Here is a 24,929-nt window from a genome sequence, read left to right as displayed (position 1 = left end):
TGTAGTCCCAGCACTTTGGGAGGGGATTGCTTGAGGCCAGGAGTTCGAGACCAGCCTGGCCAACATGGCGAAACCCCATCTCTACTAAAAATACAAAAATTAGCCAGGTGTGATGGTGCAAGCCTGTAGTCCCAGCTACTTGGGAGGCTGAGACAGGAGAATTGCTTGAACCCTGGAGGTGGAGGTTGCCGTGAGCGGAGATGCGCACCACTGCCCTCCAGCCTGGACGACAGAGCGAGACGGTCTCAAAAAAAAAAAAAAAAAAAGATGCAGGTATTGTCTCAGGGTTCACAAGTCTAACCTTACCCCTGACGTTGGCATTTAATCCTGATGCAGATCCTAGCAGGAAAAAGGAGAAGAGCCAGAAGGCTGTGGGGACCAGGGGGTTTACAGCAGTGCTTATTAGACTTTCTCTGGCAGGCAGAAGTGTCCCCTGGAGGCTGCTAGACAAGTAGAGGACCCACCCCAGAGGCCCTGGTTCGGGAGGGCTGGGTTAGGGCCCAGGAAGCTGCATTTCGGCAGGAAATTCAGAGCTATCCTGAGCCCTACTTTGGAAGCAGAACAGAACCAACCAGAGGGCAGAACAGAACCAGAAACAAAAGCTTCTGTGGGCCCCGTTTCCTGGGGATGGGCCTCTGCACCATCCGAGGTGACCATTAGTCCGGCTCCCTGGGACCAGCCCTGAGCACTCCCTGGGAAAAGCAGGACCTGCAGAGGACAGTTTGCCAGGATCCCCCTGACCCCCCACCCCACCCCGCTCTCACCCCAGCTTCCCCCACTTCCATCCTCCACCTAGAACTCTGGAGACCTGGCCCTGGAGGCCCAGAGACCAGAAATAAGAGGAGACAAGGGGAGAAGCTCCCCTCCCCATTCCTCAGCCACACCAATGGGCTGACCTCCCAGGAAGCCACGCCAGCCACTGCTACTGTCCTGGCCACCCCACCTGGCCCTGAGGCTGGGTGATGACAAGCATTCCGTTCTGCCTGCCTCTTCACCTGAGGCTGCTGCTGATGTGAGGCCTGACCACACGCCCAGGAGGCACAGGACAGAGCCCAGAGCTGTTTAAGAACACATAAGCCTGAGGCCCGGGTCCTGCACCTGGGAAGGGCCAGGAAGGGTTAAAGGAAAATCCCAGCTGAGCACAGTGGCTCATGCCTGGAATCCTAGCACTTTGGCAGGCCAAGGCAGGAGGATCATTTAAGCCCAGGAGTTAGAGGTCAGCCTGGGAAATATAGTGAGACCCCATTTCTACAAAAAAAATTAAAATTAAAAAATTAGCCAGGCATGGTGGCACACGCCTGTAGTCCCAGCTACTTGGTAGGCTGAGGTGGGAGGATCACTAAGCCCAGGAGGTCAAGATCACAGTGAGTGGGAGATTGGGCCACTGAACTCCAGCCTGGGCGACAGAGAGAGACCGTCTCAAAAAAACCCTACACTCCATGGAGCTTAGTGGAACCTTCGGCCAGGGCGTCTCGACTGTGCAATAAGCTGGCAGCTGCCAATCCCCGAGGGTGAAGACCCATCCACTAACAACCTGCACCCTAGTGCGGTGAGAGGAAGCGCCTGGGGAAAGATGCCGGCTGAGGCACCGAGCTCAGCCCGATCCACCGTGGAGAAGCCACTCCAGTTCCAAAGAGAAAGATCATTAAACCTCAGGTGAATCGCCCAAAAGCCATCCCTGTACACACAGAGGGTGTATTCTGGGACATGTGGATACCTTCTCCCAGGACAGGAAGCAAAATCAGTAGGCAGAGATGTGGGCCTCCCCGCTCTTGCTGGAGCCAGCCTGGAGCCCTCCCTCATCTCCGTGCCCAGGGAAGCACAGGCCCCACCTCCACCGCAGCCAAAAGACTTCCTGTTGGCTTTCCCAGCAGCATCCAGCCCAGGTCTTGTGGGGAGAGGCAGCAGGGGGAGGAGAAAGACAGAGAAAGATGAGCTCCTGGCAGCTGTGACTAGGGGGAGAGAAATGAGGTTACAATCTGTTCCTGCTCACCCCACAGACGGGAGGTGTCTTATTTCAAAATCCAGGGCGGCTGAGGGACTGAAGGAAGAGGGAGACACCTTCTAACTGGGGTTTTCTTTCATTTCACCCCATGGCACCTTACACAGGAAAGAGCCGGAGCGGCTCGGGTTCCTGGCATCCAGCCAAAGCCTCAGGCAGGGGCCCAGACAAGGGGCTGTGCTATCACTCCAGGTAGCCTGAGGGTCAGCGACGGTAGAGCTCCACCCCACCCCACCACTGCACAGTACCCCGCATCCAGGACAGCTCAGCAGCCAGGCTGCCCCAGGGTTCAAATCCAGACACTTAACTGTGGGGCCTCTCTGCGCCTTGATTTCCTAATCTGGAAAATGGGATAATTAAAGTAACTGTTGGGCAGGGCAGGGGGTAAGTGAAAGCCAGCGTTTGTTTGAGAGTGATGTGGTTAGGACCGTCATTGTGACCAGACACTGCGCCTTCTCCTCCCACCTGAGACAAGGGTTTCACTCACTGTTGCCAGAAAGATCTGGACCCGGAAGGACGAGGGAAGTCGTCTCATTCGCAATCCCAGAGGGAAGGTGAGGTCCCCGTGCCAGCTGGCTACTGCAGGGGAGAGGGTGGGAGACGGCTGGGGGACAGAGCAGCAGGGACAGCAGGAGGAACGGCCGGCAGGGAAGGACCCCAGCGATCTAAAGGCTGTCCACCAGGACAGCTCGGACTCTCTCCACTGAGACAGACTCCTCTGGACAGTTGGGCTGAGGATTCCCAGGGCCTCTGAGTGAAACAGAATCAGCCATCACTGAAGCCACATGTCCCACAGGCTTGCAAGCACAAGTGGGGGACTGCCCAGGTGTCTCTGTTTCATAGAGGCCAGGCACCAAGGCCAGGGTAGCCAGGGGACATCACGCAGCAGAGTGGGGGCCTCGCAGAACCACCAGCCAAGAAGACGCATGCAGAAGCACGCAAGTGTTGCAAGGAGGCAAACTTGCTGCTGGACTGAACATGGGGAGCTGAGCTTCCAATTGCTGAGCCGGGTTGTCTGGCCCACTTCTCTCTTCCTGAACAGAACGTCCCCAGACAGAGCGGCCAGGCAACAGCATGGCCAAATGGGGGTCTGCATTCCAGGCCTGCCCTGCAGCCTGACCAGCCTGCCACCCTCCCAGGAGACACAGGACTGGCCAGGCCTCCCCTATTCCTGCCACAGGAATAAGGCTGGGCTGTGACCTCCTCCATGGCCCAGGCGCCTGGGGGAGGGACCATGAGCTCCAGTTCAGGGGGCAGACAGGGAACGGAGAGTCCACACTCCCCCCAACCACAGAGCTGGCTTCTCCTCCACTGCATTCTCACCAGCCATACCCCCCACCAAAAAAACCACCTTACCCAATGGGTGGTTTTGCAGCGACACCCAGCCCAATGAAGTTACCTGGTGGGGGCCTTGGGGGATGGGGCTCCCGGAAATGCACACAGGCAGTGGGCGAGCTGGAGGCTGTGTGAGGCCTTGCTTCCTGGGGCTGGCCGGGAGGTGCCTCAACCATCTGTGTAACCCGAGCCCGCTGTGACCAGGACCTGCTGTTTCCCCATCCCAGCCCTCTCCTATCAGCATCAGCTAAGCATTAGTCAGCAGGTGCCAGCAGGGAGCCACGGCCTAAGGCAGGCCTGCAGTTAGACCAGCACCGGGGGAGGGACCAGGAGAAAGACCTCTAGAGTGGAAGCCACAGCCCCTCTTCCTCCTGGGCTGGGCAACAGATCACCATCCCCAGCCAGCCCTGGGGAAGCGGGAGGGGTCAGCTTGGTCGCAGGTACAGCGTTGGGGTCCTCAATGTGGCTGCTGCTGACCACGGCCCCTCTTCCTCCTGGGCTGGGCAACAGACCACCATCCCCAGCCTACCCTAGGGAAGCGGAAGGCGTCAGCTGGGGCACAGGTATAGCTCCGGGGTCCCCGCAGCAGCTGCTGCTGACCACAGGCCTGTTACTCCTCCTCCAGCTGGGTTCCCACTCTGGTCCTGAAAGTGCCTCCCTCAGCTCCCATCTCTTGCCCAGGAGGCAGCCAACACCCGAAGCGCTGCCACAGCAGGAGGCTGGGCCTGCAAGTGTGACCCGCCTGGGGAGGGACAGAGGGAAAGACCACCTCTGTTCAAACAGCAGCCTTCTCCCTCCCCTCGGGGGTTCCCACAGGGTCTCCAGTCTCTCTCTGGCCAAGAGGTAAGGAGAGGCAAGAAAGTTTCAGGAACATCAGCAGAGAAGAGACAGGGCAGGCTAGAGGAAGCAGGTTGTAGGGTGCCTAAGGCTTTGGGCTGGGCTTTGGGAGGCCAGGATATGGGCAACTGGTAGGCTCAGGTAGGGCAATCTGCCCCACAGGTATTCTGGGAGACAGAGGAGAGGGGACATGACAGCCGTCCCTCACTGCCTCCCGGCTGTGGCTTCCAGGGGCCTCGGCTCAGACCAGACGCACCCCATGCACCGGGTCTTGGTTCAGCCAGGAAGCAGGGCCCACGGGCCTCCATGACTGCCTGGACAGTGATCCCCAAAGAGCCCCCTCACCAGCTGGGGAGCTCCCAAGGGGAAGGTGGCTTTGCGGACCATCTGGAGACATCAATGGGCCATGAGGACAGGAGGAGGCGTGGGCATCCTCACAGCCTTGACGGAAAATCAAAGCAGAGCTGGAGGCTGGGCACAGTGGCTCACACCTGTAATCCCAGCACTTTGGGAGGTCGAGGCGGGCGGATCACTTGAGGTCATGAGTTCAAGACCAGCCTGGCCAACATGGTGAAAACCGATCCCTGCTAAAAATACAAAAACTAGCCATCCATGGTGGCACGTGCCTGTAGTCCCAACTACTCGGAAGGCTGAGGCAGGAGAATTGCTTGAACCCAGGAGGCGGAGATTGCAGTGAGCCGAGATGGTACCACTGCACTCCAGCCTGGGCAACAGAGTGAGACTCCATCTTTGAAAAAAAAAAAAAAAGGCAGAGCCGGAGGCCGGGTGGCTCTCAGAGCCTGACAAGGAGGCTGTGGGGCTGGGCTGCCTTTCCGGCCGTCCGAGGGGCAGGAACTGGCTCAGCCTGAGCTTCAGACCCACAAGAGGCTGAACCCAAGCGGTACTCCAAGATGAGGCAGGGCTATCCTGTCCACACCTGTGTCCAGGCCCCAAGGGCCACCCTCTCCAGGAACTCAGTTTGATGGTCTCTCAGGCTGAGAGGCTGTCAAGGGGCTCTAAGGTGCCCCAACATGTGAATCGGTGGGTTCTGATGTGTGAGAGCTCAAGTCACTCCCCCCACCGCCAGGGAACAGGAATGAGGAGCCCCCACTCCCAGTGTCCGGCAGGCGAGAGGCAGCCACTGGACTGTGTGACCAGGTGCTACCAGACCCCGAGGGCCCATGGATATGGCACATGACCACTTTAGTTTTAATGACCAATGCCTGTGCAGCAGGTGCTGAGGGGCCTCAGCCCCAAGCAAGGCTGGGTTCCTAGAACCTCCCCCTCCGCCCCTGGCAGAAGGATTTGCAGCTGTGGAGCTCTTAAGATATTTTTTGGTAGCAAACAAAGCACGGTGGACCTATGAGTGCCCTCACTTGAATGTGGATATAGACAGAAAAGACAGCAAACATTTGTGAACCAAAGGAATGGCTCCTGCATATTGAACTTCCACTTACCGGCCCTTGTCTGGTATAAAGTGCTCAGGAACTCTCCGACAGCTTCAGTTAGAAACGTGCTTTTGTTTGGCTATGTGGAAAATTCTATCCACACTAAGATACGTGATGCTTCTGGTCCTCCCTACGAACGTTCTATGCTTTCTGGGTTTATGATTTGGAATTTGCAGATCTCTGCCACCTTTGTTCCAGAGTCACAAGGATCTTGGATGCAGGAAATGTTTTCTATGTGCAAGGACCCCCTCTCCCCTGCCAGGGTCCATTGGCCTCTCTCTGTCCACAGGTGTCACCCAAACCCTCGAACCTGCCACCTCCTCTTTCTAATTACCTCCTGCAACTCATCAAGAGCTTCCCCACCTTGAGAGCTAGGCTGCTGGAGACACACAAGGCACACAGAAGTCCGTGAAATGACACTGAGCATGTATTAGGCACTTACTGTGTGCCTGGTTTGGTAATAATAAGTAAAATCATAGTGCTCTGGGCACATCAGTACACTTCCTTATGTTCATCCTCCCAACAACTCAATGAGATGGCTCTCTAAATGGGGAAACCGAGGCACAGGGAAGTGAGACTGGCCCAAAGCCACAGGTTAGGAAGGGTAGGGCCAAAGTTCAAATCCAGGTAGTATGGCACCAAATCCCAGCTCTTCACGTGAAAAGCGTCTTGTAACTCCTCGAGAAGGCTGGGACTATTATTTTCATTGTACCGACGAGGAAACCAAGACGCCAAATGGCCAGGCAGCCCTGGAGCCAGGAGGTGGGCCCAGTGACTTATGGGAGCACATGGAATGGAGCCCATGTGAGGCTCAGGCTGGGGTCCCCCATCTTATCCTGGTCTGAGGGATGAGGTGACTGGGAGTGTCAGAGACACTCTGGGACTGGCCATCCAGGTGCTCTGCATCCAGTTCCAATGTGAAGCAGGCGAGAGTGGACAACCTGGCACCCAGCAGGGCTGCTGTCCGTATCCCAGTGGCTCTTCAAAGCCTGGCTGAGCAGAGCAAGACCGTCCTCAGACCAGAGTGACCCCCAAGCCACACAAGCACTCAGTTATGCTTCGGAGGATGCAGGACTGGGAAGGTCTTCCTCCCACTGCATCCTCACCCAGTTCCTCCATGGGGCAGCTGGCTCCAGGCACAGACCCAGATGTCCCTCTCCCTGCCTGCTGTCAGCACATCCCTGGCTTCACTGCTGCTTCAGGGAGGGGCCCGAGAGCTCCACGGCCCTGTTAATCATCACACTCTGTTCAGAGGGCCGGGGCAAATCAGCACCGATTTGCCAAGCATCCAGCAGCAAAACCATGGGTTGGAAAGGGCCACAGTGCTGCTCTGATCTGGCCCCGTCCAGGTGCTGTTCTCACCAGCTCCTTCCTGTTCCTGGCCCCACCTCTCAGGTACCATGAGCTCTGCAGATCCAAAGCCAAATTCACCAGCCCTTGACCCTCTCTAGCTAGGATGAGGGTGAGGCCTTTGTCCAGGTGCAAAAGTTAAGGGAGTGCCAAAAAATCCAGGAATCAAACAATATTTTAAAGCAACATTTTAAACAAATCAAATTCCAGGCTGAAAAAACTCTGGCATGGCTGTGCACGTGCAGGGCTGGGCCTGTCTTTATTTAAAATTCCAACATTTGTTCATCATGGAGGTTACTCTGCATCATTTCAATATTTAAAAACACTGCATTAAATACTATCTGTGTTGATTCCTGAGCTCTTTCGTGTCCCCTTACGTTGTGCTCCTGACAAGTGCCTGACACACCTTGCCCCAGTCAGCCCTGCTCTCTAGGTGCTCTCCTGGGTCTGTCCTGCCCACGCTCCTCGCAGCCACCAGGAGCCACTGAGCCACTGTGTCTGCTTTATTTTGCTCCTTATGCCTGTGCGCCGTCCACCTCACTGTGCTTCCCTCATGTGCCTTGGTCACACGTCAGCTCCAGACAGGAGCCCGGTGGGCTGGAAGCACATACCAGCGCCGCATTCCCCCACGTCAGTGCCGGGCACAGGGCAGCACTGGAGATTTTTTTGTTTTGTTTTGTTTTTGAGACATAGTCTCGCTCTGTCACCCAGGCTGGAGTGCAGTGGTGCAATTTTGGCTCACTGCAACCTCCACCTCCTGGGTTCAAGCTCTGCCTCCTGGAATCAAGCAGATTCTCCTGCCTCAGCCTCCCAAGTAGCTGGGACTACAGGTGCACGCCACCACGACCAGCTAATTTTTGTATTTTTAGTAGAGATAGGGTTTTGCCATATTGGTCAGGCTGGTCTCGAACTCCTGACCTCAGGTGATCTGCCTGCCTTGACCTCGCAAAGTGCTGGGATTCCAGGTGTGAGGCACCACGCCTGGCCGAGACTTCTTGAATAAACAAACATTCCCAGGATGGAGATCTGCCCAGGGAACGTGCTCAGGCTCTGCCTCTGTACCTCTGCTTGCTGTGCCCAGAAGCAACCCAGGGCCACTCCAGCTGCCTCTACCTGGCCATATCCCCATCCTCACCCAGGCCGGCTTGTCCCACCCTGTGGGCCAAGGAAACTATCTAGTGGGTGGTGACCAGCGTTTTTTTGTTTTTTGTTTTTTTTTTAATTTGAAAAGAATACACTCACGAAAGGCCAACGGCAACAACATCCCAATGTCCCTCAGCTGATGAAGGCAACGTGTCTGTCCACAATGGAACGGTCCATTCCACGGTGGAACATTACTCAATATTCCACCTGCTACAATGTGGATGGATCTTGGAAACGTGACACCAAGCGGAGAAGCCAGACACAAAGGCCAAACATGCAATTCTCTGTACAAGAAATGTCTAGAATCGGCCAGGCGCAATAGCTCACGCCTGTAATTCCAGAACTTCGAGAGGCCAAGACAGGAGGATCACTTGAGCCCAGGAGTTCGAGACCAGACTGGGCAACATGGTAAAACCCCATCTCTACAAAAAATACAAAAATTAACCAGGCATGGTGGCACAGGCCTGTAGTCTCAGCTACTTGGGAGGCTGTGGTGGCAAGATGGCTTGAGCCAGGGAGGCGGACGTTGCAGTGAGCAGAGACTGAGCCATTCACTCCAGTCTGAGTGACAGAATCAGACCCTACCTAAAAAAAAGAAAAAAAAAAAAAGAAAAGAAAGAAAAAAAAAAAGAAAAGTATGGAATTCACACAGATAGAAAGGAGATACGGAGGAGGAGGGCAGGATTGATAGCTAAAGGCTACAGGGTTTCTTCTTAAGAAAAAAATTTTCTAAATTTCTCAAATTTTCAATTTTCTAAAATTGGTTGTGGTGATGATGGCTGCACTACTCTCTGAATAGACTGAAAACCATGGAATTATGCACTTTAAATGGGTGGATCGTATAGTAGCTTACTTAAATCTCCATAAAGCTGTTTTTAAAAAAAATGAAAAAAGCCTTCCCTCTTTCCAAAACAAACAAATAGAGAGAGAGGAAAAAAAAAAAAACAGAAAATACCAAAGTGTAGCACAGGCATGGTAAAGGTAAGAATTCCATCATGGAAATTTGGTTTCATTTATATACCACCACCTCCCACCCCCACCCCATACAGGTGTGTCCTGGGTCGTGGTGTCAAGCGCATGTCTTTCTGGAGGCTGCAGTCCAGACTGATTTTGAAAGCCACTCTCTGGGCAGCTCCAAACTTCTCATAATTCCTGAAGCCCTTGGCCTGCTGGGACCACTGAGCCACCCCCAGACCCAGTCCCCTGTCACTACCTACTCAAGACTGCAGCCGTGGGGAGGGGGGCTCTCTCTTAAGGGTGCAGCAGTCCTGTGGCTTCATCCCCTCTCAGAATACACATCACCCGGCACTGCACACATGTGCCTCAACATGGAGCATCCCAGGACGCCAGCCACAGCCAGTGATGTTTGCACACTGACCGATCGATCATGCTCTGCTACCCAATCACGTCAATCACCCCGCTGCACGCTGTCCTCACTAAGTGAGCTCAAGTAACCCCCACGGAATAAGCCGAGGGATTTTAAATAAGCTAAAAGGTGCTTTTCTAGGAAAAAAATAAGTAATGAATTTTAAGAAGAAAAACTGTAAAACTCAAAGACCCACGGAAAAAATTGAAATTTTAAAGTGCTAGACTCCCCAAAAGTATCAGGCCCAGATGGTTTCACAGTGAATTCTTGAAAAGTTTTAACAAAGAGATTATTATGTTGCTGCTTAAAACGTTCCAGAACACAGAGGGGAAAATAAATGTATCCAAATTGTTTTTGCTAAGCCAGCACAATACAGACACCAAAACTGATAAAAATAGCGCGCGCACACACACACACACACACACACACGCACACACACACACACACACACACACACGCACCCCACCCGCTCCAGACCAAGCTCGCTGCTGTGTATCCAGGCAATACCATCTACCCCTACCTCGCTGCTGAAACCAAAATACATTCCAATGGATTCATGATTTCAACATGTAAAAATGAAACCACAGAAGTACTAGAAGAAAACGTGGGCGAAATTCTTTCCTATAATTTCAGAACGCAGGAGACCTCTAAACAGGACATGAATTCCAAAAGCTAAAGGGGAAAGCAGAGACTTGACAACATCAGGATAATAGGATTAAAATGTTCCGTGTGGAAGAACATCCCAGAAATAAAATCAAAAGTAGGCAGCCGGGGACAAGACACTCATACCTGCTGTGATAAAGATGTACAAATAACTTTTTTTTTTTCTTTAGACAGGATCTCGCTCTGTCACCCAGGCTGGAATGCAGTGGTACAATCACAGATCCCAGCAGCCTCAAACTCCCAGACTCAAATGATCCTCCCACAACAGCCTCCCAAGTAGCTGGGACTACAGGAGCACCACCTCACCCAGCTAATTTTTGCAGAGATGGGATTTTGCCATGTTGCCCAGGCTGGTCTCAAACTCCTAAGCTCAAGCGATCCGCCCACTTCAGCCTCCCAAAGTGCTGGGATTACAGGTGTGAGCCACCACGCCTGGCTTACAAAGTACTCTTTTTAAAACATTTCAACAAGGAAAGGATGAACCATCCAAATGAAAAGAGAACACAAGGCCCTGGTCTGTAACATACGAAGAGATAATCCCTCTCGCTTGACCGAGATGCACAAAATAAAACACCAATTGGAAAGCGTCTGGCCCTCAGACAGGGGTGAGGGGCATAGGACCTCCCTGCTGGACCATCACAGCACAGGGCCCAGCAGACAGTTGAGCAGGCCAGCGAGGGGAGGGGTCCTAAAAAATTCTAGTAACCACTTTAGAGGCCAATTCAGGAACAAGGATTGATTTTTTTTTTTTTTTTTTTGATACGGAGTCTGGCTCTGTCACCCAGGCTGGAGTGCAATGGCGCGATCTTGGCTCACTGCAACCTCCACCTCCTGGGTTCAAGTAAATCTCCTGCCTTAGCCTCCTGAGTAGCTGAGATTACAGGCACAAGCCACCATGCCCAGCTAATTTTTGTGATCAGCCCATCTACGCCTCCCAAAGTGCTGGGATTACAAGCGTGAGCCACTGTGCCTGGCAGATCAAAACACATCCTTGACACAGAAATTCACTCTTAAGGGCTCATCCTACAGTCATTGTGTGCACATGTACAAGTGTCAGAACATCTGTTGCAGCCTCTCAATCACAGTGGGCAGCTGGACAAGCCTGGCAGGGCCGTGGGACATCTGATGACACAAGCATGAAAAGGAACGTGCTACTTTGGGAGGCCAAGGCGGGCAGATCTCGAGGTCAGGAGTTCAAGACCAGCCTGGCCAACATAGTGAAACCCCGTTTCTACTAAAAATACAAAAATTAGCCAGGCAGGGTGGCGGGCACCTGTAATTCCAGCTACTTGGGAGGCTGAGGCAGGAGAATCGCTTAAAACTGGAAGGCAGAGGTTACACTGAGCCCAGGGAGCCCATATGGCACCACTGCACTCCAGCCTGGTCAATAGTCCGGTCAAAAAAAAAAAAAAAGTAACATGCTACATCTACAAGTGGCAACAGTGTTGTCAAATGGAAAAAATAAAAGCTGGTTGCAGAAGTCTGATTTCCTTTGTGTTCTTGAAAAGTCTAAATTTACACATTGACTTTTTTTACACAAGCCCTGAATGACTCTGCACAAATAAAATTCAGAAGAATGCCACACCCAGCTGTCAACATGGCCACCCCTTGGGAAAGAGTTGGGGAATGGGAGAGAAAAACTTCCTTTCGAAATTTCATGTGATCTTCATTTTTTATCTAAGAATGACTGGGCATTGTTTCGTTTTGTTTTTTTGTTTCCAGATGGAGTCTTGTTCCGTCACCCAGGCTGGACGGCACTAGCGCAATCTCGGCTCACTAAAACCTCCACCTCCTGGGTTTAAGCGATTCTCCTGCCTCAGCCTCCCTCCCAAGCAGCTGGGACTACAGGCGCCTGTCCCCACACCCGGTCGTGCATTGCTTTTTAGGATGAAGAAAGGGAAAGGTCACAGGGAGAATGGGAGCCAGAACACAGAGCAGGGCTTCTAAACACCAGCTTGCGGGCGGGCGGGAGAGATACGGGGCGACGCCACCGGCCTGGAATCTACGGATGGTATGAGGCGCTGCCCGGGGGCTTCAGACAAGGCCTGCCTGCTGATTCAATCAGGGTTGGGTTCGGCTTTTGTTTATATGCTTGTTTAACACGAATCCCCCAAGCGCTCCAGCCCTGCTTACGAATTATCACTGTTCACTCTCACCACGCTGCACAGAAAGAATTGTGCCCACTTCCACACTGAGAAGACGGACCAGAGGAAAGCCACTGGCCAGGGCAGGGGCGGCCGCCCAGGCAGTGTGAGGGCAGAGCTGGCGCTCCTCTGCCACTTCCCCACACACAAGTGGGCCAGGCATGACAGGCATCTGCATCGTAACCCCCGCGGGCCATTTTGGAAGGCGGGAGATGGAATCAGTGATCTCCAGGGCCATTTCCAGTTCCAGGTTTCAGACTGGGGCGGTGAAGTGGAATCGAGCTTGGCCTGTGACTGTGGACAAATCACTTTCCCCCTCACCTGCACTGGATGAGACCAGGAATCTCCACCCTGGGTTCCTTACGAGTCCCGGGGCTCCACAGAGGACACCCAGTAGTGGGATGGGGGGACAGGGTTGGGGGAGCTCCATGCCTCAGAGCATCTCCACTTTAACCCCGTCCTGGGCTCAGTGTTTGGAGACAACGGGAAGCAAGCTCAGCCCTGGCCATGGGCTACTCAAGCCTGTCAGTTACAGCCCAGACCCCAGGAGCCCCCTTGGACTGCAGGAGAGAGAGTCACTTATCGCACCCACAGAAAACCCCAGAGAGGAAGTGGAGTCCAACCGAGGAAGCGCCTCCCCAGCTCTCGGACATGAGGTCCCAGGTGACACAGTGTGTCAGGGTGGACCACACGGCACCCTCCCAGGCTGCCTGCTGGAATCCAGGGTCTGGTTAGGGGCTGCCCACACGTCGGGGCCCCGGGCGGGGAGTCTGAGTGCACTCCTGCAGGGTTGAATGTGCCCTCTGTCCACACCACACAGAGCATGGCTGTCTGGCCGGGGCACGCCCCTCCGGACAGGCTCGCCATTGTGCAGACCCTCAATCCCGGCAGCTGTCCCAGGCCTGGGAGGCTGCGGGTGCAGACACAGCTCCTCTCTCTTCTGGCAGCTGCTCTGGCTTCCTGGGACAAGTGCTGAGAGGAGGCCTCACCCAGTGCCATGTGTCTGGGGGCTGGGGCTCCATCCTGGGGCCAGGCTGGGTGGTCAGGGCCACAGAGCTGCAGGGGGCGGAGTGGAGACACCACCCCCAGTGCCTGCCTCCTGGCCCCACCCTTCCCCGCAGCTGCCCGCTCTATTTAAGGTATTCCACAGCTGCTCAGCACCCGCTGCATTCCCAGACCAGCCCTCCTTTCCTCTCACCACTGCAGGGTACTTGGCAGGCAGCTGAGCAGGCCACGAGGGGAAGGGTTCTCTTCCTGGGCCCTGCAGCCAGGCTCTGTTCTCTGGCCCCACCCCATCCCACCATGAAGGAGACACACCTGGCCTGGCCACTCCTCCCCCATTGATCCTCCCGTTCCCCCAGCACATGGGGGGCTTCCTGCTCTAGACCTAGGTCTGAGAGGCTCCAGGGACAGCTCGGAGAAGGATGGTACTTGTTCTTAGAAGGGGAAAGAGAAAGAGACCCAATCCCAAAGTAAAAGGGGACCTGGGTGCCCTCTGGAAGCAGCTCAGGAAAATGGGAGGAGGTGGGAGCAGCGGGACCTTCTGAGTAAGGCAGCCCGGCAGGAACATGGGTGCCTTCTGGACACCAGGCTTTCGCCCCTCCAGAAGCAGAAGCACACAGCCCCACACAGAAAAATCCTGCAGGCTCAGGACCCCAGGCATGACACAGTCCAAACTCACTGCTTCATCAGACACCAGTGAGTCCTTTGATGCTTACCAAGGCCCCCTGCCTTACACCTGGTACTGGACAAACCTGCAGACCCTGCCTCAGGGAGTCCACAGTCCAGGGATAGGCTCAGAGCCTATGTGGGGTGTCCTGTAAACATGGGGCCAGGAGCTGGGCTGTCTATGGGGCCCTTCCTCCCTAAATCACGGCAGTCACCTTCTCCCCAACTTCACAGTCCCTGATCCCCACCAGGAACTTCTGGGGCCTAGCAGGTGTTCCTCCCTTGCAGGCTGATGCCCACCCTCCCCACCCCCGACTCCAGCTCAGCTCTGACCCCACTTTCCCCAAAGCCACCTCTTCAATGCTCTGTGTTGGGTGGTTCCAGGGAGCCCTGTGCTTCGATTAACCCTATACTCAGTGCTGTACTGGCAGCCCTGCTGTCTGAGCTGAGATTGCTCCCTGTTCTGTCCCTGGAACACAAGGCCTGGTGCGGACCAAGTATGCAAAGAGCCACGCCCACCATCATGGGCTTGGGGGGCCTGACTCACAGCTCCCTCAACGCTCCACCCACACGACAAAGATTTCCAGACCCTCTGGGTCACAGGAAAACTACTGAGACATGCTGCCATGTCTACCCCGCCCCAATTTTACACCCATGGTCACAGTGGCCCCAGCACCACCGTGGACTTCCTTCTTGGTTCTTGGGGTGGGTGGATACATGAGCTCAGCCCCCAGCCACCTCTGCAGATGCCTCCGACAAATCAAGAAATTGAGGCTGGGAGGGGCGAAGTGATGGTTCAGAACCAGTTGGCTCATGGGGCAGAGCCGGGACATGCCCAGAACTGAGCTGGGCACCAGGCCTGGCCTCCCTCTTGCCCCCAGTGAGTATCCCAAGAAGGCAGAGAACCAGGCCCACGGACGAGCGCTGAGCTGCCTTATAAGGCAGCTCTGGAGAAACTTGGCTGGTGTGGCTGAGGAGCCAGAGGGGGGTAACTTTGGTGGGGGGGCTCTGAGCCAGCGGCCAGCCCTTGCAGTCTCAGTCCTGGGTGCTGCAGCCCAGCCCCGCCCCACCCAGAGGCACCCATGTGGGGGGCAGGGAAAGAGCAGGGATCCGGGAGAGGAGGCAAGGCCGTCCCCACCCAGAGCCTGAGAGGACCAGGGATGACCCCGAAGGACGAGGGTCCTTCTGTGGGAGGATAGCAAGGAGGGTGCCAAGTTCAGGGACAGGGCCAGAGCCTCAGAAACCGAGAAGCCACCGCACCAGCATAAAGCTCAGACCTCACCAGGCCGCGGGGCGGAGGAGCAGGCAGGGAGGCCTCTGCCCTCTGCAGGTCCTGTCTTCCTCTCCCTCCCCTTCAACCATCTAGGGGCCTACACTCCTTCCTGAAATGCTGACCCCTTCCAGAACCCCCACACTGAAGCTGACACCCACCCACTGAGCCCTCCAGCACGACCTCCAGAGGAGACACCAGGTGCCCTGGGGGTAAAGTTGACCAGGAAAGTTTCTGCTTGGTCCCTAGGGACGTCCCAAGGGGGTCACTACATCTCTGCAAGAACCACAAAAAAAAGCCATCCCCCATCTCACCACCAGTGGCTCACTCCTTCAGCATAATTTCACGGCGTACCTATTATGTCCAAGTCACTTACTTGGTATCTCACGGGATTTCTTTCTTTTTCTTTTTTTTGAGACAGGGTGGCACACTGTGTCCTAAGCTGGAGTGCAGTGGCACAATCTCAGCTCACCACAGCCTCAGCCTCCTGGGTAGCTGGGACTACAAGCACATGCTACTGTGCCTGGCTAATTTTTTGTATTTTTTTGTAAAGACGGGGTTTCTCTATGTTGCCCAGGCTGGTCCCAAACTCCTGGGCTCAAGCAATCTGCCTGCCTTGGCCTCCCAAGGTGCTGGATTTATAGGCATGAACCACTGCACCCGGCCTCTTACGGGGTTCTTTGTAAAAAACCAAGACAGACTGGGCACGGTGGCTCACACCTGTAATCCCAGCACTTTGGGAGTCCTGGGAAGCCGAGGCAGGTGGGTCACAAGGTCAGGAGTTTGAGACCAGCCTGGCCAATATGGTGAACCCTGTCTCTACTAAAAATACAAAAGTTAGCCGGGAGTGGTAGCCCGCGCCAATAGTCCCAGCTACTCAAAATCGCTTGAACCTGGGAGGTGGAGATTGCAGTAAGCCGAGATCACACCACTGCACTCCAGCCCGGGCGACAGAATGAGACTCCGTCTCAAAATAAAAAAAAAAAGAGAAGCAGAGGTCAGGGTTCAGGAGGTCAGGGCAAAGGGGTTGTGAGGAAAGGTGTGGGAGACCAAGGGAAGACCAACGCAGGAGAAGCTGGGAAGCAGAGAGGTGTAAGCTGAGCAGGAGAGTGAATCAACCGTGGCGGGGCCTTCGGTGAGTGAGCAGGGAAGGCTCAGGATGGGAAGAAATCTCAGCAGTGCTGTGCTTTGGGGAAGTTAGTCTGAGAGCAATTCAGCCGGGCCCCAGGAGACCCTGCCCTGTGCCTGCAGCTCTGGGGTGGAGACAAACCACAGCACAGACACCCTCTCGCAGGCAGAAGCCAAGGGGGCTGGGCATCTGCTGAGAGGGCACGGAACTCCCTCCCTGATCCCTTTCCCCATATCCCTTTCCCCATGGTGCCAGCTGGATCCCTGGTACTCAGGGTGCAGAGAGGCCATGGAGATTGGTCAGAGCTGTGCATGTGGGGGCTCAGGGAGCTCCCAGCCCAGCCCACGTAGAGGGGCAGAAGGGGATGGGCCTGCTGGACCTGCAGGAAAGATGGGCAGGAAGCCGAGTTGGAGAGAACTGGATGTGTGTCCAGAACGGTTGTGACACAGAGGGAGAACGGAGAAGCAAGCAGGTGGTGCCCCAGAGGAAGAACTAGTGGGGCTCAGGCCTGGGTCCCCCGAGAAGCCACTCTCATTGGATTTCAAGAGCACCCCTCCATCGGGAAGGCCTTGCCCTCATCTCTCCCTGCCTTTCCTCCACCCGGACTTGCTCAGGCCCTGAGGACCGTCAGCCCAGCCCACGGACCTCTCCATGCGGGCTGGACTCCCACCTGCACAGGTCCCCATCCGGGGGTGGCTGGGTCTGGGATGCTGATGGTTTTCTCCCATGCCCCGACTCCAACATGTACATCCTATTCCATGGAGAAAGCCACTGTCCCCCCAGAGCACCAGGCTCCTGCCGCTCTGAACGCTGCCGCCTCCACGTGGCCTGCCTTTCTCTCTCCTTCCTGGCCTGATGAAATTGCACTTCCTGGCCTGATGAAATCACTGCTGGGGAAGCTCCCTGGGCACTCCTTGTGTCCCAGCCATCCTGCTCACGGCTCGGTGAGCTCCCGAAAGCAGAGCCTGCAGGATGTGTCCCCGGGTCTGGCTCCCAGTGCACTCTCTGGCACAATTTAGGGGCTGAGCTGGGTCTGCCCCTGGAGGAGGATGTTCTTGCACATCCCCATGGACATCCCCCCACCTGTCCCCCAGAGCCAGGACCATGTCTCTGTGCATCCAGCACCAGCCGTCACCAAGATCTAGATGGCCCAGTGACAACTGCCTCCCCAGCCACATCCTGTTTGACTCAGCTGAGTGTGAACACATCAACCCAGGAGGTGGGTGTATCCGGCACGTCAAACAAAGGTCCTGCACCAACAGAAGGCTGGGGAGGAAACAGCCTCCTGCCACTCTGCAAATTGCCCATCCCTTTGGCCTGACACCATGCCACTGGCAGCCGCTGTCACTGAGTCTAGGTGGCTGAGGCGGGGTGGCTCTGCAGAGTCAAGTTTAGAGAGATGGGAGAGGGAACACGGACTCGCACACTGAGGGATGGAAAGGACGTTCCAAGGCCCACTAGCCTCTGGCTACTCAGTGTGTTCCGATGCCCCCTCTGTAGGAAATGCAGAGTCCCAGGCCTCAGACCTGCTGAGACGAATGTGCACTCCACATGCCCGTGAAAGCATCAAGAGCACTGGTCTCCCCCCGACCCACACCCTCTCCAGGCCCCACGTCCTCCCAGCCCCCAAGCCCACTGACCACTGGAGAACTCTCATTCAAAAGAAAACCAAAAGGGGTTGGATGGCTCATGCCTATAATCCCAGCACTTTGGGAGGCCGAGGCAGGAGGCTCATTTGAACCTAGGAGTCTGAGACCAGCCTGGGCAACTTAGTGAGAACCTGTCTCTACAAAAAATTTTAAAATGTAGCCAGGCATGGTGGCATGCAACCTGTGGTCCTAGGTACTTGGGAGGCTGAGGTTGGGGGATCTTGAGCCCAGGAGGCAGAGGTTGCAGTGAGCAGTGATCACACCACTACACTCCAGCCTGGAGGACAGAGCAAGACCCTGTCTCAAAAAAGTCAAAGCAAATGGAAAGTAGGGACTTAGAGAGATGTAGAAGCAACACAAGGGTCCACCGATGGAGGAACAGCCACACAACACGGGTGCATCACACGACAGAATATCATTCAGCCTTTAAAAGGAAGGAAACTCTGCCCCATGCTACAGCATGACGGATGAACCTTCAGAACGTCATGCTGAGTGAAATGAGCCAGACACAAAATGGGCCATTATTGTATTTTTCCACTCACACAAGGTTCCTAGAGTGGTCAAATAAGTTCATAATAAAGACACAAAATAGAATGGTGGCTGCCAGCAGCTGGGGGAGGGGCATGGTGAGCTTGTCTAACGGGGACGGAGCTCATTCTGGGAGGATGAAAAGGGTCCCAGAGATGGACAGCGGTGGCAGCTGCAAAACACCGTGAATGTACTGAATGCCACGAAATGTACACTGCAAAGTGGCTACAATTGCACATTGTATGTTGTGTATTTCACCACAATTAGAAATAAGAAGAAAAAGGTAAATCAAAAACCCAGACTGTACTGTTCATCCAACCCTAAGAAGGCTTACTGAACATAGTACACTGAGTCCGGATCCTGTGCCCACAATCGGACCCGGCTCTAGAGGGGCTTCTAACCCAGCTGGCACCTTAACATAGCCCCATGGAGCCACGATCCCTGCTGGGGCCAGGGGGCACGCTTCTGAGAAGAGACCCAACTATGTCCCACAGCCTGGCAGTTCCGAACAGGCCCTGCGTCCCACAGGACTGGCACCAACCCCCGGCCTGTAAGCTCCACGTCAGCACGGCTCTGGGCTTGAGCCCTCCCAGGACACTGCTGGAGCCCCACGGCCTCTCTCCTCTCACCAGAAGGGCACCCCCAAATAAAACTGTGTGCAGCTATCACAGAGTCCCCTGGTCCAGGAACCCCTTCCCAGTGCCCTGAGAGTTTTGTCCTGCAGACTAAGGTGCTCCTCATGTTCCCCTCCCTCTGCCACACCATCCCTCCTGGGGGAGGAGGAGCAGGCCATGAGCTCCGATGCAAGCCTCAGGAGGCACACGTCCCTCCTCCCTTCCCCAAGCCCTCAGACTCTGCTGGGCACAACCAGGCAGCCTGCAATTCCTCAAGCAGGAGCTACCAGAATGTGACAGTCCTTCCAGAGGTCTCAACCCCACCCTGTCCCACACCCCTGCATGAGCCTGCCCTGGTTCCTGCGTGGCTCCTCATTCTCCAAGTCTCCCAGGCCCTCCAGGGACACACAGCAGACAGAGGTCCTACCAAGGCCCATGGTGACCAATAAAGGAGGCTCCTTGAAACCCAGAGAATCTTTCCAAACTCTCACTTAAGTCCCGCTTGGAGCATCTTGGCATGTTCCCATCAGGCAGAGAGAGCCACAGCCACCTCTCCTGAGCTTGCAGACTCCCATCCCCATGCATTCCATTCTTTCTGGGTCTCCAGGGTAGCATCCCCCACCCATATCCAGCTTCTTCCTCCAAGATCCTGTGGCAAAGCCAGCAACCAGGTCCCCATCACCACCGCATCCAAGACCCAGTGCTCTGCGACTCACCCTCCTGGCTCCGGGGTGCAGCCTCAGCCACAGGGGGCTGGGGCTTGGGCTCCAGCCTGCTCTGCAGCTGAGACACGGGGGCGGGCTCTGAATTCTCCAGGGTCTGGGCTGGGCTGGGGGCGACGAGCGCCTCAGCAGGCTTGGGCATCTGGATCTCCACCCTCTTGGGGGCTGCGTCGGTGGCAAGGGCAGTGGGCACCTCGGGGATCTTGGAGGCGGGGGGCTCCATCCTCCGGTGGGCTGACTCCTGGGGTTTGACAAGGGTGATCTCCGTCCTCCGAGGAGCCGGCTCTGGCGTCTTGTGGCCCAACACCTCAGCCCTCTTGAGCCCAAATCGGGACGGCCCGATGGCCCCGGCGTTCTCCACCTGCTTGGATGAGATGTCAATGGACAGCTCAGTGCGCCGGGACACCGGCTCAGCCGCCTTGGGGCCCGAGAGCTCCACCCTCCGCAGGGATGCCTTGGGGGAGCGCTGGCTTAGGGGGTCCACATGGCGGGCCGAGGGCTCTGAGTTCTTCACGCCCAGGTCCTGGAACTTCTGGGTGGAGCTGGCCACAGTGGCTCGGAGTAGGGGAGTCTGGACCCTCCGGGGTGGGGTGGAGTTGGGTGTCTCGACCTCCTCGACCTCAAAAGACCTTTTCAAGGCTGAAAAACAAAGAGAGGGAGTACAATTGGTGAGTGGACGGCTCGGGAACACTCCGGCATGTTTCCTGCTAAGGAGCAGCAGAGGAAGGCAGGCAATGCTGCGCTGAGGGCCCCGGGGCTCTTCCTGTCCTTCATGTCTCAGCAAGTGCAAGGGACAGCCTCATCCTAAGACACCCACAGCAAGCGAAAGGGACGGCCCCATCCTAGGAGACCTGTCATGAGTTCTGGGGCAGAGATGCAGGCTGGAGCAGGGAGACGCTGCCCATCGTGTCTTGCCATGGCCACGGCGCAAACCACACAGCCTCCCCCTCCAGCTACGTCTACACAGGAACGTTCTAGTTCCAGAGAAGACTTTTATTTCCTTTTTTTTTTTTTTTTTTTTTTGAGATGGAGTCTTGATCTGTTGCCCTGGCTGGAGTGCAGTGGCACCTCCTGTGTTCAAGCAATTCTCCTACCTCAGCCTCCCCAGTAGCTGGGATTATAGGCACTGGCCACCATGCCTGGGTATTTTTAGTAGAGACGGGGTTTCACCATGTTGGTCAGTCTGGTCTCAGCCTCCTGACCTCAAGTGATCCACCCACCTCAGCCTCCCAAAGTGCTGGGATTACAGGCGTGAGCCACCGCGCCCGGCCTGGATTTCCTTCTTGTCGAGGCTGTTTTTATCCTTCCTCACCTCCAGCCAAGGCACACACCCGGACACGACCAGCAAACACTTCTACCACCAGCCACAGTGGGGGACACACCTCCAACAATAAGTGACCACAACTGTAACCCATCAGAACCACAGTGAGAAGAAAACTCCATCAATGACACCAAGAGCAGACACTGGAGCTTTCAGTGCCGGTGAGGTGCTGGGCTTACCGCGCTCATCACATCTACAGCCACTCAACCCTGGGACATAAAGAATACCAATACCCCCAGCACAGATGGGGAAAGTGAGGCATGGGGTAGACCAGAGCCAGACTGTACATCAGGCTGATACCAGAGCCCAAGGTTCTAACCACTTGGTTGTCCGGCTCCCCCAGCTTAGTCCACAGGAACCAACTTTCTCAGTCATCAGCCTCTCCTGCATCTTCCCATCCAATACTACAAACCCATGCAGTGATTCCAACCACCCAGCTCCCACCCTGCAACCATCCTGCCTCTTGGAGGCACCAGGGTCTGCTCCCTCAGAGGCAGTGGGGATGGTACCTGGGAAGTTGCCACCTCCACAGTCCCCACAACCACACTCCAAATGACAGCCAGCTGCTCCTGGTTATCAGGGCCAGAGCAGGGAGGGGCCCACATGGCAGGCACATTCACCAGCTCCTTCCCTAGGCCAGGCTCCCAACACAGCTCCCCCAGCAAAGTCCCCCTGGAGACCCACAGTGTCTTCCCCAGGCGCTCCCTGCCTCACCAGGCCAGAGTCCGGGTCTCATGGGATTCCACCACTGCCTCCCCTGCCCATAGGAAAAGGGATAACAGTTGGTCCCCAGCCCCCAACAATAGCTCTCCAGGACCATTTCAGTGCCTTCCCCTCACCTGTCTCTCTTCCTCCAAATGCACTCAGGCACTGGGGAGGGGAAGAGGAAGCCCAGCCCCCTAATCCTGGCTGCTTCAGCTGCCAGCTTCCTGGGCAAGGCAATCCTGTGGGCGCCCTCTCTAAGCCATGGGCACCTCTCCTTCTTGGTGGACACAGACAAAATCCTGGGTCACTAAGCTCAGCCTCCACCAGAAGCTGGGCAAGGAGCCGCGTGGACTCCGGGGAACTCTCAGTTGTCACAGGCCCTGTCTCAGCTCCATCACTGCCCTAGAGGATATGGGCCTGGCGGGGCCAGAGCTACTCACTTCTCAAGAGAGTAGAAATCTGGATCTTTATATGATATCTCCTCGTCCTTAAACGCTTGCATAAAGCAAAACAAGCCCTTTTTAAAACACCAAGCAGCCTGGCTGACATGGTGAAACCCCACTTTACTAAAAATAAAAAATTAACTGGGCACGGCGACGCTCACCTATAGTCCCAGCTGCTCGGGAGGCTGAGGCAGAAGAATTGCTTGAACCCAGAAGGCAGAGGTTGCAAAGCTGAGATCATCTCACTGCACTCAACCTGAGCGAGAGAGCGAGACTCTGTCTCCAAAAACTAAAACTAAAAATAAAATAAACCACCACAGGGCCAAACAAAATCAAATCCACAGGCTGTATTCGCTTGTGGGTCCAGTCATGACCTCTGACTGATCGCGTGGCTGCAGGGCAGCAGGATCCTGAGCCCCAGAATCAGGGATGTGCCAGGTATGAGCTCCCACCATGGTGCCACTCTGCCCCTCTGCCACTGCATGCAAACTGCTGGCTCTGTTCGGATTCTGCAAAAGCCCAGGGCTCCAAGGAAAGGTTGAATGTCCACTTCTACCAGCCAGAAAGCCCAGAGTTCAATGTCCAGAACTGAATGTCATAAGATGGGCTTACCTAACTCATTACATCTACACCCGCTTAAACCTGGGCTGTAAAGAATATTATTACCCCCCATAGAGATGGGGAAAGTGAGGCATGGGGTAGACACAGAGCCAGACTGCACATTGTACTTTCTGATGCCAGAAAGTGCAAAGCTCAATGCCTGGGTCCTCGTGTGGTTCCCAGGGCCTCCCACGGTCCTCCGATCTGCCCCCTGCCTCCTGAACACTGTCCAAACTGTCCCCACATGGTGTGCCGCTGTCTTACGGGCGTTGTAAAGCAGAGGCCGGCTTCCAGGTGTCCTCAGCATCCTTCCGTGTGGCCAAGTTGGAGAACAGAAACTAGACAAGAGAAGGCCTTGTCCCAGGTCCAACCCAAGAAAACAAACGACCTTCCCTGGGAGATCCGTTGAACCCCCTCCTTGGAGAGTCCCCTTGGAGACACCCCCCAATGGCCGACTCATGATTTAGGACCTTGCACCAAAGCAGAGCCCTCCCCGGTGTGAGCTTACAATTGAGTCTACAGTGAGGATGCAGTGATTTATTCCAGCCAGACCGACACGCACAAGCGGATCATTCTAGAACCAGAGCTGGCCCCTCCCCCAGGGCACTCCTCCTTCCTCCGGTTGTCTGCGTGGCTGGCGCCTCACCACCTTGGCCATCTGTGCAAAATGCACATGTGCGCTGGTCCCCAGCGTCCTCTCATCTCTTTCAATGCTTGATGTCTTTTCATGGATGGGTCCCTCCGTCCCCACTGGCTGGCCTCTGTGCTTACTGTCCGGCTCTATGATCCATCTGGGTGTTCCGTCCAGCACCACCCCCATGCCCACTAGCTTTAAGTAAGCTCTGAGAGAGCAGGGGCTGTTCCCCCCGCAGGGACTACCCCACCATCAGGGTGGCGCTGCTGAAAGGTAGGTTTGTTCTAGGTAACAGCCAGGAGATCTCACAGCCTCCAGAACTGCGAGAGAATACAACTGTGTGCTAGGAGAACAGTGAGAACAGGAGACGTCCCTTTCTGGAGGTGTCCATCTTCCCCAAGGAAACCATGTCCCGGCTGGAATGTCAAGAAGGTGACACCTAAATGAAGAGGTGCCCACCCTGGCTCAGGCCATGCCCCCAAACGAGCATGCCACCGCCTCCTCCTCCTCTTCTTGTGTATCCTCCTCAAAGCCAAGCCCACTCCAGCCCCCTTCCCAGCGGGGCTGGCCTCCCACACAGTTTGCACCACCCCCTCCGCACATCATCCTGGCCATGTCATGACTGTTGAGATTGGCTGCACGGGGTGTATTTGGGCTCCCTGGGAGCAGAGTTGAATGTCCTCTACTCCATGACACCAAGCCTTCATGAGGCCTCAGGCGCTTCTAGAAAACCTACCAGGCCAAGGCGTGGTGGTTCACGCCAGTAACCCCAACACTTTGGGAGGCCAAGGTGGGTGGACTGCTTGAGCCCAGGAGTTCAAGACCAACCTGGGCAACATGGCAAAACCCCGACTCCACTAAACAATAAAAAAATTAGCCAGGGGTGGTGGCATATGCCTGTAATCCCAGCTACTCGAGAGGCTGAGGTGAGAGGATCACTTGAGGCCAGGAGGTCAAGGCTGCAGTGAGCCATGAGCACACCACTGCACTCCAGCCTGGATGACAGAGTGAGACCTTGTCTCAAAAAAAAAAAAAAAAAAAAGCCCACCAAAACCTACTAAAGGCCGGGTGTGGTAGATCACGCCTGGCCTGTAATCCCAGCAGTTTGGGAGGCCAAGACAGGCGGATCACCTGAGGTCAGGAGTTCGAGACCAGCCTGGCCAACATGGTAAAACCCTGTCTCTACTAAAATACAAAAAATTAGCCAGCCATGGGGATAGGCGCCTGTAATCCCAGCTCCTTGGAAGGCTGAGGCAGGAGAATCACTTAAACTTGGGAGGCGGAGGTTGCAGTGAGTCCAGATCGTGCCACAGTACTCCAGCCTGGGCGACAAAGCAAGACTTCATCTCAAAAAAAAA

At 55.4% G+C, this 24,929-nt stretch overlaps 1 protein-coding gene across 5 annotated transcripts in view; it reads right to left on the bottom strand.

Moving 5' to 3' along the window:
• Window positions 1-24,929, bottom strand: part of SEPTIN9 (septin 9) — a 213,902-nt gene that overhangs the window by 78,227 nt on the left and 110,746 nt on the right. For 4 of the 5 annotated variants that reach the window (XM_017861941.1, XM_017861943.1, XM_017861942.1 and 1 more), the window contains one exon: window positions 19,863-20,507. In XM_017861941.1, coding sequence (XP_017717430.1) covers window positions 19,863-20,507 — 645 coding nt within the window. Of the gene's footprint in view, window positions 1-3,401; window positions 3,831-19,862; window positions 20,508-24,929 lie in introns of those variants that run through there. The other variant, XM_017861945.1, reaches the window with a different exon arrangement.

This window comes from Rhinopithecus bieti, unplaced genomic scaffold, assembly GCF_001698545.2.
Source record: "Rhinopithecus bieti isolate Rb0 unplaced genomic scaffold, ASM169854v2 scaffold_63334, whole genome shotgun sequence".
NCBI classification, from domain to species: Eukaryota; Metazoa; Chordata; class Mammalia; order Primates; family Cercopithecidae; genus Rhinopithecus; species Rhinopithecus bieti.
The sequence above is the reverse complement of the archived record's forward strand: the minus strand, read 5'-3'. Positions and strand labels throughout refer to the sequence as shown.